The sequence below is a fragment of the Neofelis nebulosa genome, chromosome 8 (genome assembly GCF_028018385.1).
Source record: "Neofelis nebulosa isolate mNeoNeb1 chromosome 8, mNeoNeb1.pri, whole genome shotgun sequence".
NCBI classification, from domain to species: Eukaryota; Metazoa; Chordata; class Mammalia; order Carnivora; family Felidae; genus Neofelis; species Neofelis nebulosa.
Window position 1 is genome coordinate 90,966,185 of NC_080789.1, and position 16,746 is coordinate 90,982,930.

The following is a 16,746-nucleotide window of genomic DNA, read 5'->3' on the forward strand; positions in this document are numbered from 1 at the left end:
AAAAAAATTATATTATCTATTTTTGCACGGTTTCTCTTCCAGAACAATTTTAGAATTAGTGTGCCAATGCTAAGGATAAAATGCTAATATAGTGCAGACTTATATTTAATTTATGGAATTATATAAAAAGAATTGGTATTTTTATAATATTGAATCTACTCCTTAAGGATAAGTATATTTCTACATACACTCTAATTCTCTTTTATGCCCTTGAGTAAAGTGTTAGTTTTCTTTCCAATCGTTCTTACACATATGCTTTTTGCAAGATATTTTATAGATTCTGTTCTAAGTCAGAGTTTTTTTTTTTTCACAGTATTTATTAGTTGGCTTTATATGTTGATTTATCTGGTGGAATCCTGTTGTAATACCTAATGGTTTTCAGTTGATTATTTTGGATTTTCTAACAGAAAATTATTTTCTTTAAAAATAATCATTGTTTTGTCTGTCGCTTTCCAATATGTTTTCTTCCTTTTGTTTTCTTATCTTACTGTGATGTATAGGATATGAGGCACACTGTTGAATAGTAGCAATGATGGTAGACATCCTTCTCTTTTTCTTGCTTTTATCGGAAATGCCTCAAAGGATTAATCATTGGATGTATTCGCTCTGTATTCCTGGTTTATACTTTTCCTGTTCTATTGTATTAAGAATTTTAAAAAAATTATAAATAAGTTTCAAATTTATCAGACGGGTTTTCTGTATCTGTTAGGTGCATCACAGTGAGAAGATCATTTTTTCTTGAATATGTTAATGTATTAATTACATTGATAGATTTTCCTAATTTAAAATTATCTTTACATTTTTATGTAGACTTGTCCCCGTAGTAGGTTTAATTTGCAAGTTTTAAAGGTTTTTTTGTATATGTCAAAACTTAGTGAGGCCTATAATTTTAACATTTTGTTATCTTTACTTGTTTTAGGCATCATAATTAGGTCAGACTTGTAAACTGCATGTACCTTTTTCTCTGTCCTGGAACCGTTTCTATAATTGAGAAATCTCTAGTCCTTGAAGGTTTGTTGCAGTTTAACTAAAAACTAACTTTCACTCCCCACTGCGCATTATTTTTACTTTTATACTTCTCTCATTGAGCTAATTTTGAAAATTCATCATTCCTTAGGAAATCGTCTTGTTTTTTATAAAGCTATCAAATTAATGTCTCAAGTCCCTCCTATTTTAAGTATCTTTCAACATTTTATCTAGGAGCTCCACAATCCCCTTGCAACTGTTTCCTCCTTCCCATGCTATCACTCTTCTTGTTTTACCAGGTTTTGTAGTAATATTTTTTCCTGTCCTTTCATGAGAATTTTGGTGGGCAGGTAGGTAGATTTGCATTTTAATATACTAATTTAGTCCTGAAGATCTATATCATCATTCTAATTGTGGGAATATCATGTATGGTTTTGCATGAAAAAGATCTCAAAAACTGGAAAAGAAGTACAGTTCTGGTCCAGATATCTCATTTTGCAAATAAGGACACTTATATTGACAAAATAAGATCAGAGATTAGAACATAAATATTTGAAGTAAAAATAGCACACATAAAACTTACTTATAGATTCAAGCATTCTTGGTATAATGTGATACACGTGTTTCTTTTTTTCCATGTGTTTCTATCCATATAAGGGTGCAGTGAGGTGTTTTGCAAATTGTGGGCTAAAAATAAGAGGTCTCTTGGGAAAAAAGGGTTGGAAGAGACCAGTCAAATCAATAAGGTCTCTAACCAGAGCGCACATGCACATACATACACAAATCTTTAAAAAAATTTTTTTTTGATGTTTATTTATTCTAGGTGGGGGGGAGGGGGAGAGAGAGAGGAAGACACAAATCTGAAGCAGGCTCCAGGTTCTGAGCTTTCAGCACATGGCCCCACACGGGGCTTGAACTCACAAACCGCAAGATCATGACCTGAACTGTAGTTGGATGCTTAACTGAGCCACCAGGCGCCCCTACATACACAAATCTTAAAAAAATCAGGACAGTTTTTAAAAGACACACTAATTTAAAAAATATAAAGAAGTATCATAGTAAGTAAAAGAGTTGGCTTTATTTGGTTAGAAGTGAATATGAGAAAGTTTGATGCTTCTGAATACAGAAGCAAGAGCAAAAGTGCCCAAAAATTGTGGAAAATTCTGCAATAAACATTTTCAAGACAGCCCGAGGCCAAGGTGAGAAAAAGAATGCATGTTTGGTGAATGGTCAGTGGTCACTGCCTCAGCAACTTCCTGAATGCTTTGCATTCAGCCACTGTTATTTAACAGAACAATACATTAATATGCCAGAATGTTTTACATGTAGTAAGGTAACTTCTATGAATAAGCTAATTTATGTTACAGTAACATATATTGCAGAAGAGATTGTATTCAGTACCTCATTTTTTCAGGTATCATGTTTAAAATACTAACAGTCCTTTTTAGGTATGTTAACAATAACAAAACTATTATTGTCCTAGAATTGTCACTTAAGATTAAGTCTCTGATCTTACAGAGTCTCCATTAACCATAGCACTTTCTAAGAGCTATAAACTACTATTCATCACTTTGCCATCACTCTTCTTGGCAAGACCACCATTTCAATCATTTGTTTGTAACCACTAGACACATGTGGCTATTGAACACTTAATATGTCACTAGTCTGAATTCAGATGTGCTCTAAGCATAAAATACACTTTGAATTTTGAAGACTTAGCACAAAAAAAAGGAATGTAAAACATCTCAGTATTTTTAAAATTGTGATTACATGTTGAAATAATTTTGGTTAAATATTTGAGTTAAGTAAATAAAATATGTATTAAAATTTATTTCTACAAGTTTCTTTTTATGTGTTTTTCAAGTGGCTAGTAGAAAACTTAATTATGTGGCCCACGTTACATGTCCGTTGGACAGAGCTGATTTAGAGGAAATAGAAGAGAGAAAAATAAAAACAAAGCATTCAAGAATAGAAAGGTTGGTATACAGAATTTAATGAGTAAGTTGAATAAGGAAAAACTGATTTGTGTTTGATGACTCTAGGTATCAGGAAATATAGGAAGAAAGCCTACCATCCCAAGAGAAAGAGAACAAAAAATATTGCCACTACGATGGGTAATTTTGGAGAACAGGACTTGAGCACTAAGAGAAATCCCATATTTAGGTATTACTATACCTCTAAGGTGAACATTGGAATTATCTACTTCAGATTATACCAATGATGTTTTTTCTCAATCTGGTAACATTTTAAATTGGGTGCTTAGTAGTTTCATTGAACATTCATGTAAAAAACTTTGTTAAATGAACTGAGTCTTTATGATACAATAAAAAGTTTAGTTTTTCTTCATATATACGAGTAAGTCAGAATTCTGCACATGCACTTATTTGTTCTCTCAACAAGTATTGGATTCCATCTATGTGTTAGTCACTATCTTCAGAACTGTTATGAGTATACCTGTCATTTAAAATGAACACCACATTGGGGCGCCTGGGTGGCGCAGTCGGTTAAGCGGCCGACTTCAGCCAGGTCACGATCTCGCGGTCCGTGAGTTCGAGCCCCGCGTCGGGCTCTGTGCTGACAGCTCGGAGCCTGGAGCCTGTTTCGGATTCTGTGTCTCCCTCTCTCTCTGCCCCTCCCCCGTTCATGCTTTGTCTCTCTCTGTCCCAAAAATAAATTAAAAAAAAAAAAAAAATAAAAAAAAAAAAAAAATAAAATGAACACCACAATCTGAATCCTTGCACATAATTACTTCTATTTCCTATTCATAAGTAGCTCATGTTATTTTAAAGTATTTCTATAGCAGAATGTTTATTTAAGGAGAGATTAATGACCTTAACACCAAAAAATGATATGCAAATAACCTCGAATGTGTCTTATGGGCAAAAAAGACATCCTAATCCTAAATAATGTTCGACCTATGAATACTGATTCCCATCAGCTTAAGCACTCCTTGTAAACTCACATTTACAAACATTATTGTTTTATTGGAATAAGTACATACAAGTCCTTATTTTATAGGATAACCTAGTTAGGTTTAAATATTCTTTATTCTTATGTGTAGGAAATAGTCACAGAGATGTATTGTGAAATATTATGGTCATATAGAGAAAAAAATTACATTCATTTGATTTTATAAATTGTGAAATATTATGGTCATATATAGAACAAAATTATGTTCATTTGATTTTATAAATGTTGAAATCCAGTATTGCTAGAGCTATTAAATATATTTCTTTAAGGAAATTTAGCAATTAAGCTGCTTTTTAATACTTATGTTTACTAAGAAATATAAGGTGAATATAACAAAATATTAAAATATTAATAATACCATAGCACTCCAGAGAATATTTTTCAAGTATTTATGTGTGTTCTGTGCACACACAAGTACACACATATTCCTTCCATATTTGCCACTTAGAAATGTTGATCATGTTACTTCTGTCATAATCCTTAATTCTAGTATGCTTTGTAACCAATGAAAACACCCTGGATTTTATGCTTAAATTGTTACTTGCTACTCAGCATAAATAAATATCAGTGGTACATCGTTTTCCTCAACCAGTGATCCTCAATTTTATTGTTATTTTGCTTTCAGGGGAACCATGAATAGGAAAAGTTAAATGTCATGGTTTAGAGAGGCAAGCATAGGTTAAATTCTAAAACTAGGGCTCACTCTAATCGAAGGTTATTTAAGATTTTCTCAACTGGGAAAGGTCAGAAGAGAGAAAAGGGATTCCCTAGTAGATAACTAGATCAAATTAATCAATGCTGCTAATGAATAAAGACGTGGATACAGCCTTTTAAATTTAGATTTAAGAATATATATAACTATATATGGAGCCTGCTTCGGATTCTGTGTCTCTGCCCCTCCCCTGCTTACACTCTGTCTCTCTCTCTCAAAAATAAATAAACATTAAAAATGTCTTTTAAAAAAGAATATGTATGACAAAAATAATATATAAGGCAATTTCAAAGTAAGATTTTTAATTACCATAGGTTTTTCTTTTTTCTTTTTACATTTTTAGCACTCTGGGTTCTAGCATTCTTTGACAAAAGTCAATTAAATCATATAGAACAGTTTTGTTTTGTTTAAATCATTGATAAAACACCTGGTCATAGGGGCGCCTGGGTGGCGCAGTCGGTTAAGCGTCCGACTTCAGCCAGGTCACGATCTCGCGGTCCGTGAGTTCGAGCCCCGCGTCGGGCTCTGGGCTGATGGCTCGGAGCCTGGAGCCTGTTTCCGATTCTGTGTCTCCCTCTCTCTCTGCCCCTCCCCCGTTCATGCTCTGTCTCTCTCTGTCCCAAAAACTAAATAAAAAACGTTGAAAAAAAAAAAATTAAAAAAAAAAACAAAAAAAAAAACACCTGGTCATAAATGTAAGCAATAGGCTCAAGCAGAATTTTCCAGAAAGATTATTCAGTTTCTTCTTATGCAGCACTTGTGGTTTACTACTGACGGTGCAGTCATGATTTATTCAATAAAAGCTTTTAAGCATAGTAAATTTTATTGTTTCATGCAGCACCTAAGAAACATTATTTTTAAGTTGAATTAGAAAGTTAAAAACTGAGAACAAACTGAGGGTTGATGGGGGGTGGGAGGGAGGGCAGGGTGGGTGATGGGTATTGAGGAGGGCACCTTTTGGGATGAGCACTGGGTGTTGTATGGAAACCAATTTGACAGTAAATTTCATATATTAAAAAATAAATAAATAAAAAAAAATACTAAAAAAAAAAAAAAAAGGAAGTAAAACATATAGCATGACTTGTGAGAGAAGAAATTACTTACATCACATGAAAAACCTGTACTCCTAGTAAATGTTGGGCTGGATACTAAGGGGTACAATTATGAAGTAACATTATGCTTCATATATTACAAATACATTTATGAAGAAAAAGGTCATGTGAGATGGTTACGAGTGCAGGTGAAGGTACAAATCTTGTTGCTCCCTGGAAAGAAACAAGAACCAGGCACACTGGGTTTTGTATCTGTACTGCATCTAACAGGAAAGAAAAAAAGGTAGTTGTTCCTGTCCTCAACCTGCCACTGTATTTGCCCGATGGGGTCTGTCTGCTGGATAAGATCATGAGAAATGGGGAAATGAAATTACCCAGGACATTCCAACTATTGTAATTAATTTGAGGTCTACAGACCAGGAACATGATGGGAGATGTTAATGTGTTTTGAATGTACAAGATTACTTTTATTTTTCTATTATTTCTCTATTTAATTTTTTGACTGCAATGTACAGTTTTAGTATTCTGTACTTTGTATTGCTAACAATTTTGTATGAAGCTAACTTGAGCCTTATGAGAAAGTGGATAGTTTCTGTCCTAATTCTTTAATTTTTTCTTTGTTCGTAATATAGTACTTAAAACCATGTATAAAGCAATTTTTTAAGGAGAATACTGTAGCTAATGAAACTATTTGATAATGTTGAAGTACCTGGTAAATACATGATATCCAGGTGTAAGAGGTCAGGAACCTTCTCATTTTTGAGAATAGTTGTGGGGACATGCTATTAAAGTGAGTTCCTGTGTTTATAGAAACATTTAATAACAAGGAGGGAGAGAGCCAGAGCAAAAGTGAGAGCAATACTGCTCTCAAAACTAAATAAACATTTAAAAAAATTAAAAAAGGGAATATGGACTTGCTAGGAAAGTTCTCTTTCTTTATTTTGCAATATGTTACAAAATATAAATAACATCTTTTTCTTTAATTAAAACAATTTTTAATGTTCTTTAAATTTTTAATAAATATTTATTTTTGAGAGAGAGAGCAAGCGAGAGAGAGAGCATGAGCAGGGGAGAGGCAGAGAGAGAGGGAGACACAGAATCCAAAGCAGGCACAGGGCTCAAATTCATGAACCGTGAGATCATGACCTGAGCCAAAGTTGGAAGCTTAACTGACTGAGCCACCCAGGCACCCCAAAAATATAAATAACATCTTATTTGCTTTGTTGATTAAATTCACTTTTGTTCAGTGTACAAAAATGTACTGTTTGGGAAAAATATGTAAATTTTTTTTCATAGAGTCTAAATTATTATGTTATTAATATCCCTGGGCCTCTAAAGACAGGTGAGTCCAATAAAATAGCAAAGTATAACCTAAGGAGGAAACATAAATAGAGTATCATGAATATACTTATTAACAAAGTTATGAAAAGTATCCTGACCATTTACATTTTAATTGTGCTAACAAAAAGTCCTAGCTACTTCCTCAAAACTTGGTTGGTTCATGAGGTAGTTACTTATTGGGACTATTTTGACAGACAAATATACCAACTAAAAGAAACCAAGAAGTTTAAATTTTAAGTATTTGTCTTTCTTTATCTGGTCTAACGTAGATGAAAAATTGCAAAAGTGGCAACTAAATATAATTTATCTCTATCTTTATAATCCAGGACAGATTAAAATTGCATATTTCTGATAACATAAGGAGAACTTAATATGAGAAAAATATTATTTCTGCATCATCCCACAAAAATAATAGTGTTTTGTTTTGTTGGTGGTGGTGTTTTTATGCTAGGGCAGTAGCAGAGAGAATACTCTCTACTTCTTAGTTCACTATATATTAACAACCATATACTTCTATTTATTTATGTGTTTATGTCTGTATTTATGTATTTATTTATTTATTTTTTGAGAAAGAGATAGAGAGTGTGTGGGCACAATTGGGACAGGGCGAGAAGGTGAGATTGAGAGAGAGACAGAGACAGAGAGAGGGAGAGGGAGAAAATCAAGCAGACTCCACGTCCACTGAGGAGCCAACTCAAAGACTCAGTCTCATGACCTTGAGATCACGACCTGAGCTGAAGTCAAGAGTCGGATGCTTAACTGACTGAGCCACACAGGCACTCCGACAACTACATTATATTTTTTATGTATTTAGACCTACACTCCACAGGAGCTCAAAGCAATCTATATACCCTGAAAAGATTAATAGAGGCTCAGTAAAATTTTAAATCTGGAATTAAAGATTACTAAAATGTAATACTATAGCTCATTTGTAAACTAGAACAAATACATTAGAAATAAATTATTTAAAAGATAAGTTGATGTTAAAGAAAGTTAAACTCATTTTGCCAAAGCAACAGTGATACCGTAGCATTATCAATTGTGGGCAGCATTTGTTTTGAAGATATTTATTTGCTTAAAGAGTGTCAAAATTCCAAAACAATATTTTTGTCTAATCAGAAATTTAATACTAGCAAACTAAATCTGACAATACATTAAATGAATAATTTACCACAATCAAGTGGGATTTATTCCTGGGCTGCAGGAGTGGTTCTACTCCTGAACTATTATTACACTATGTGTTAACTAACTTAGATTTAAATTACAAAAAAAAAAAAAAATGAAATTGAACAAGCCCACCTTTAGTGATTGTGATTTTCCTTTATTTTAGTCTAATCACTTCAAAATGTCTCTGATTAAAGATTTTTAAAAATTTAAATATGTCAGAACATGATTGTTCTGTAAACTATGGTTTCTTTTTCTTGTGTTTGACCCAAATTCTGTATGTTGGATTATAAACCCATGTTTACAGCCCAAATTAATGTTCATTATCTCTAATAAAACGTTATCCCCATAATTTTTATTTTCAAGTGGCCCTTCATTATGAAGGAGACTTTGTTATACATTAGAAAGGTTTGGGCTTCATAGCCAGGTAGACTTATGCTATCCACTTTGCTGCTTCCAAATTTCACAACCTTTAGGAAGTCATGTAATTTCTCTTTGCTTCAATATTCCCATCTGTAAAATGGATATAATCATGCTTTTCTTATATGAGAGTGAATGGTACTACATATGAAAATTCTAGTCCATAAAAGACTTTTAACAAGTGAAGTAGATTTTACTGTTGTTATTTTTACTGTTGTTATTATTTTCATCTCAATGAGGAATAATTTATTTCTTTAATCTCCTAATAGTAAAAAAGGCAGGTTTATCATAGATGTTTTGTAAATTAAAAAAGAAATGAGTAAATATCATTTTTATTGTAGTCCTTTTTCAAGGTGTAAGTAACTACTTTAACATTTTAGTGTATAAGATTTCTTCTTTTCCAAATAGAAATTTACTTGTGACAAAAATTAATATATTTAAATGTTATTTGAAAAGATACCTTTCACCTTTTAAAGGTATGATACATGTTTTTATTTCATATGATGCTATATTTTTTATTGATTTATAAATTCTGTGCCATATTATAATAAAATTATGCTCATGACCTGTTTTACCACTATTTTGGAGTACTACTGGAGATTTCATTTTTTTCCAGTTTTCATTGTCATTGTTGCTAATATTAGAAATTATGTTATGGTAAATATGCTTTATAACTAGGTCATTTTGTATAATTATAATTGTTACTTAGAGGTATTCATAGAGGCAGAATTGCTGAAACAGATGATCCATCAGTTTAAAACATGTTTCTACAGACTTTTAACACATTTTTGACAAAATTCTCTTCAGCAAGTGCTATATCAATGTGTATTTCTAGCATCTGTTTACATATTGTCCATTTCCAAATGAATTTCATCATATTTTAAGAATTTGATGGGCAAAAATGGTATTTCGTTGTCTTAATTGGATGTTTGTTCTTAGATCAAACTCTAAATAATTTCTTTTTTAATGTTTATTATTTTGAGAGAGAGAGTGAGAGTGAGAGAGAGCAGGACCAGGGAATGAGCAGAGACAGAGGGTGAGAGAAAATCCCAAGCAGGCTCCACGCTGTCAGTGCAGAGCCCCACTCGAGGCTCAGTCTCACAAATGGGGAGATCATGATCTGAGCTGAAACCAACAGCCCAACGCTTAACTGACTGAGCCACCCAGTGGCTCAGGTGCCCCTGAATAATTTCTTGTCCATTGAATTTATATTCATGCTATTCACATTTTTAGCCTGTTTTTTTCTTGATAATTATTTTTTAAAAACAAAATTTAAGTGTATTTTTTATATTCAAAAGCTATTAACATTTTATCACATGGTACTGATTTCTTCTTCAGTATTTATTCTCCAAATAGAAGTTTATCATTGATTTTTCTTTGCACTGTTTCCATATTCTTCCCATTAATCTCTTTCTGTGATCTACAAGCAGTTGGTGTATAATAATGCTAATAATGCCTTCATGATAAGGGCATTGTAAGAACTGATTACAGGGCTTTATGAATTTTTAGGCAAGGGAGAGGGCAAAGGTTGTATATAACCCATCTTCGTCTTGTATGTGTGTAGTTCTCAGTAGGAATTGAAGTAGACTAATACAATCTCTGTACCCCATTCTTGCAGACACCCACAAAACTGCATATATTTTCTACCATGTGCTGTAGCATGAAGAACCTATTTGCTATTTCTTGTATATTCTTCAAGAGCTTTTGCACTATTGTTTTATAGTTCAGACCCAGGGCAAGCAGCCAAACCTGGGTTTGAATTCAGGCTTCATTCTACCAGCTTCCTAGTTATGTGATCTTCAACAAAACCTCAGACTTCCCATCTATAAACTAGGGGTTAAGCAGTATCTATTGCACTGATAATGTCATAAGACTTAGAAGTCTACTCAATATGAGGTAACCAAATAACATGCACTTGATAAATGGCTATTATTATTATTTTTATCAATCAGAGCTAGTCAAATACTCCAGATGAAGTGTAGTACTATAACTGTTAGAGCATTAATTATTACCTATTGTATCATTTACTTTATTTTGTGTTACCTGTGTTCCTTCTGTAGAAAAACATTATGAAAAGATATCCAAGTGTTTAAGGGCACGTTTTTTTGACAAATTTCATAGGAATAAACAACAAAAAAATCTTACTGATTTAAATGTTATAAAGAATAGTAATGAATATTATGCTTATTTTAAAAAATCATAACAAAGAGGTAGTATGTTAATCTTAAATAGTAAATAAATCCCTGATTTATTTATTTATTTATTTATTTATTTACTTGTTTATTACTATCTTAATAAAAGCCCAATTAAATGAAATATTTGATAGAAATAAGTGACTATAAAAACATTTAGGAAGTCTGTATGTTTATATTAACAAGAAAAAGAAAAATGTTACATACATTTTTAGCAGTCACAGTTGAGCTAATTATAGATAACTTACACATTTGAAACAGTAATTAAGCCAAAGTCATTATAAATTTATTCACATTATACTTTTCCAAATTTCTGTCTCTTCAATACTTTTACTTGTGGGATGTTATTTCCTACTGATAATACTCAATATAAAATTTTGATACTTTTTTTAAAAATTTTTTTCATGTTAATTTATTTTTGAGAGAGAGAGAGAGAGAGAGAGAGAGAGAGAAAGAGAGAGAGCATGCATGTGCTCACGCACAGGAGGGACAGAAAGAGAGGGAGAGAATACCAAGTGGGCTCGGCTCTGTCAGTGCAGAAACTGACGCAGGGCTCAGGCCCACGAACCGAGAGATCATGACCTGAGCCGAAATCAAGAGTTGGATGCTTAACCGACTGAGCCACCCAAGCGCCCCTTGATAATGTTTCATATTTTTTGCATCTAATGTTTGACATTAGCTGAAGACCAGATGTACATTTGGAGGCTAAACATTCAGAAGTTGAATTTTAATGAGTATTAAGTATAAGATTACATTTCTCAAGTATTTCTCCTTGCTCTTTGTATACAGTGTCAAAACCATATATTGGAAGAAGGTAGCAGCCCAGTCATTGGGTATATAAATGGGTAGGTGCAAATACATAAGGGAGAAGGGGGATATCTGTGAGTTAATGCAATGAAATATCTATGACATATAAATATTATTATTTTGTTATAAATGGAATACAGAAAGGTAGATAATGTCTTAAACAGTCACAGTTAACATTGCACAGTAAAAGACTGGATTTCCTGATAATATTGCTAAATTCACCAAATTACTGACAAGTTATTTTCAAACACATTTGGCATTATTCTACATTATGGTAGAATAGTAATGACAGTAACAATGGGTATCTAAAAAGAAATACACTTTGATGAGACTTGTCAATCTTTAGACACTTATGGAAACACAAGGAAAAAATGTGACAAACCACTTTATCGACTACTTCAGTTTACTTTACTATTTAGAATATCTGTGTAATAACAGCAGAGAAATATCTCCTTTAAAGCTGTGTTATATTTTCAAGGTTGGTCTTTAAGGAATTTCAGAATAGGCATAATTGTGATACAAATAAGAGAAGGTGAATTTTCTATCAAATAAGTATTTGCAGTTGACCTACATGAGAACAGACTTTTCTAATTGCTTTAAGAGCTTCCTGACTAAAGAAATGAAGAAAGTTACTCTTTTATGAAAATGTTGTAATGCTTATACTCAAATCCTCTGTGATTTTTAAAAATCAGTATTTAATCAGCATACTAATATAATTGTAAACCAAAAATTAGTTATTACATTATAATTTATTGTTTTCAAAAATTGTGACCAGGGGTGCCTGGGTGGCTATTGGTTAAGCGGTTAAGCCTCCAACTTCGCTTCAGGTCATGATCTCGCCATTCATGAATTTGAGCCCCGCATCTGGCTCTGCTGACAACTGGATCCTGCTTTGGATTCTGTGTCTCCCTCTCTCTCTCTGCCCCTCCCCTGCTCATGCTCTGTCGTTCTCTCAAATATAAATAAATATTAAAAAAATTTTTTTAAAAATTGTGAAGTCTTTTTAATTCTTTTTTTAAAATGTTTATTTATTTTTGACACAGAGAGAGAGACAGAGAATGAGCAGGGGAGGGGCAGAGAGAGGGAGACACAGAATCCGAAACAGGCTCCAGGCTCTGAGCTGTCAGCACAGAGCCTGACGTGGGGCTTGAACTCACAGACCACGAGATCATGACCTGAGCCAAAGTCGGACCCTCAACCAACTGAGCCACCCAGGCGCCCCAGTCTTTTTAATTCTTGTGTGTGTGTCTGTCAGGTGTATCAAGCTACATTTTAATTTTTTTTTTTTTGATATTTATTTTTCTTTGAGGGAGAGGGAGACAGATCATGAGCGGGGGAGGGGCAGAAAGAGAGGAAGACAGAATCCGCAAGCTCCAGGCTCTGAATGGTTAGCACAGAGCCCGAAGAAGGGCTTGAACTCATGAATGGCCAGATCATAACCTGAACCAAAGTTGGAGACTTAACCGCTTAACTGACTGAGCCACCCAGACGCCCCGTGATTAGCCTTAATAAGCTTTATTGCAGTAATTTGTGTTGCCCAGAATTTTCTTCGTTTCAAAACTGAAAGTTTCATGTCCTGAGAATGTCAGCCTGGTCACAGGTCATTTAAATACATGTTGCCATAAATACACAAGATAACAAAATAAAACCAACAATGCACTTGTTGCTATGAGTCTTAAAATTTTGAATTCATATTAAAAAGGGCAAAAATGATTTAATTATGCTGGTTCTAAGACTATAGTGTTTGTCCAAAGTATGTTTAAAAGAAAAAAAAATGAAGTGTGTCTTAATATAGGTTATAACAATGATCAAAATTTACCTTAATAAGATACTTACTTCTGTAAAAATTCTTCATAGCCACATATACTTAGAAGATGATCTTTGGGGAATAATTCGTCATTTGTAGAAAAATGTAGAACCTCTGCAATTAGGTCTTTGACAAGATAATTAGCTAAAACAAAGGTGAATAATAAAAAGTTAATAAGAGCTTATCATATATTGGCTGGGGAAAAGGTTTTGAGCACAAAAAAGATATACACATTATGAACTATAACTGTCTAGCTCCATCAAGAGGAATTAAAATGAGATGCATCTCATTTATTAGTCTCATTAAATTTGGAGGTACTTTTGAAAATACTGTTTGCATTTTCTTTGATCAATCTGTCTTCACATTACTGATGGAGCCTGGTATTGTATTCCTCATATTAAAACCTGAATATTCTGTGGCTCTGCAGAAAAAGTGTTCTACCCTGAGTGCTCACAGAGACTTGGGAAATGCCAAGGACATTGTATAGTGAGTGATAGTGGCAAGCAAAGAGTCCAACCTAAATCTGTCAGATTCCAAACCTTGTGCTCTTGATGATTCTAAGTCTCCAAAGTTTATTGTTCTTCCTTCCCCATGTAGGAATCACCAAAGTTTCCATCTTGGACAGCATTGTGATAACTTTAATGAGCATGTGCTTTTTTTCTACGCTTTCTCTGGAGCTCAAAGTGTAAGCATACTGTTGGATACAAATCCTTTGGCTTTACATTCTGTAATCTCCCCACTAAGCTCTTACATACATATGCTACTTAGTAGTGACCAGCACCGTGCTGAGTTTACAGTAATGGTTGTCTATGAAATAGTGCAGGGCTCATTTACTATCATAAATGATAATAGTTGAAAATTGTATATATATATACATATATATATATATATCTCCATGCTTTGAATGTGAATTCATGGTCGCAATCAATGAAGAAAGTAAAAACGGACTGTACTGATGACCATTAATCAGAATTTGAACAGCATATTGCAAACACTCAGTTGTATTCATCTGAGTTGTATTTAGTTTGCCATTATCTGTTTACTTTGCTGTGTCTTCTTTTTCTGCCATACCCTTCTGTTTGGAAAAAATGTTTTTGACACAAACTGGCTAACAAGGTGTAGTGCAATTGGTATTGCCGAACCTGCCACAAAAAAAGGTGGCGGGGGGGGGGGGGCGGCGGGGAGAATAATACTGGATTTAAAAGTGTGGGTTTTTACATTTTTTAAAGCTTGTTTATTTATTTTGAGTGAGAGAGAGAGAGAGGGAGGAGCAGAGAGAGAGGGAGAGAGAGAGAATCCCAAGCAGGCTCCTTCTCAGTGCGGAGCCCAATGTGGGGCTCAGTCTTACAACCACAAGATCATGACCTGAGCTGAAATCAGATACTTAACTGACTGAGCCACCCAGCCGCCCCTAAAAATGTGGGTTGTATGATAGATCAAGGTATTTTCTAAGAAATGGCTAGAGAAACAAATGGTAAAGATAATCATGGAATTAAGGGTTGTGGAAATGCTTTGACATGGGAGAGAGTTATCTTAAACACACTGTTGCTTGGGAATAATGACTGAAATAGTATGATTGCAACTAGAAGAAAATATGGCCACAGCAAAATCATGACTGTAAGAGCACTGACAAGGAGGGGAGAAAATTGCCAGTATATAATGGCAGGAAAATATCTCCAGGGATACCAGTTCATTTTAATTAACTTGACTCTCCCATTTCCAGGCTGCATCCCCTGTGCTATAGGGGGCATGCATGAAATCATTATTTCACTACATCTTTCCACTCTGCATGGTAGACTCCATAATCCAATTTCTACTATTACTTCTCCCCTGTGCTTCAGCTTAATTATCGCCTACTATCTGTTTCATGTTACTCTTTGAATGTTTCATTATTACTTCAAATTAGGCATATTTAAACCTGAAATTATCATCTTTCTCCTTGAAGTCAACCATTAAGTGTCTATGATTAAATTTCTCATCCATATTGTAAGTGAACAAGTACTATGACCTCTTTTAAGTAGATTTTATACTTGTACCTTCAGTTTGGCAGCTAATATAATACTTTCCCCAATTTCTTTGTACTCTTCCACTTTATGCAGCCCTTCTCAATCTGTTGACTATATTGCCTACCATATAGAAGAGGCTAATGCCCTTTTGAGATTCTTTAATTAACTACCTGTGCATTAAATCTAGTCTTTTATACATCATTCTCTACCTCTTTACACATCTTGTGAGATATAAGTATTTTGACTTTTTTTACTATATCCTACTTCTTAATCTCAGATTTTTCCTACCCTAGGTTCTATTTCCATCAGTTAAATCCCCTAATTTTTATTTAAAGAAATTAATGTTTATTTATTTTTAAGAGAGAGAGAGAGAAAGCGGGGGAGGGGCAGAGAGAGGGAGACAGAATCTGAAGCAGGTTCCAGGTTCTGAGCTGTCAGTCCAGAGCCTGATATGGGGCTCAAACTTGTGAACAGCTCATGACTTGAGCCAAAGTCATATGCTTAACCAACTACACCACCCAGGCGCCCCTACCCTTTCTTTTATATATTCAATATTCTCCATGGTAAAGATGATTTTGTTTTTTCTTAAAATTTTTGTTTTTTCTTAAAATAAAATCTCCCCTTACACATTTCATTACATTAAGATAGTATTTTTTTAACCTTCCCAATATTGCCAAACTTCTTAGTAGATAACTTTTACAAACAGTTGTAAATCACTCTTTAATCTTTGCAAACTGGTTTCTACTTCCAACACTTTGCATGTCATAAATGGCCTCCTAATACAGTTCTGACCATGCATCATCTAAATCTAAAATGTAGTTGAAAGTAAAGACACCCTAGAGAAACTTTGTACTTGTAAATAAGGACACAGGAATCATCTTCATTGAAATGATGGCTGAAGATTGTGGAACACAGAATTCTTTGCTTAAAACACCTACTTCTCTAGAAGGATTCTATTTCTTCACTCTTGGGGAAACAGTATTCTTTTTGGATGAAAATGCCTTATCCTCATCCATCTTGTCCTCTTTATTTATCTAGATTTCATTATTCTCTAAATTTCTAGCAACAACATCTTTTATTGAAGTCATTCTTGATATACTCTTCAGATACACTATTTTGTTCTTTAGAGCACATCTGTATTTTACTAGTAAAACACTTAACATAAAGTGGTGAAAGGATCACAGTTTTAGCATAAAGATGATTTCATAGTGAAGGTATTTGAAATCTTATCTGAACTTTTATTATCTGACTAAAGCAGAGACTCCCTAAAATACAGCTTCCACTAACTTCCTTCTGAGAGAATTTCCTA

At 33.6% G+C, this 16,746-nt stretch overlaps 1 protein-coding gene across 1 annotated transcript in view; it reads right to left on the minus strand.

Annotated features, from left to right (window-relative positions):
• Positions 1-16,746, minus strand: part of PIK3C2G (phosphatidylinositol-4-phosphate 3-kinase catalytic subunit type 2 gamma) — a 352,823-nt gene that overhangs the window by 298,492 nt on the left and 37,585 nt on the right. Inside the window, exon 5 of the mRNA XM_058743529.1 lies at positions 13,461-13,575. Coding sequence (XP_058599512.1) covers positions 13,461-13,575 — 115 coding nt within the window. The remainder of the gene's footprint in view (positions 1-13,460; positions 13,576-16,746) is intronic.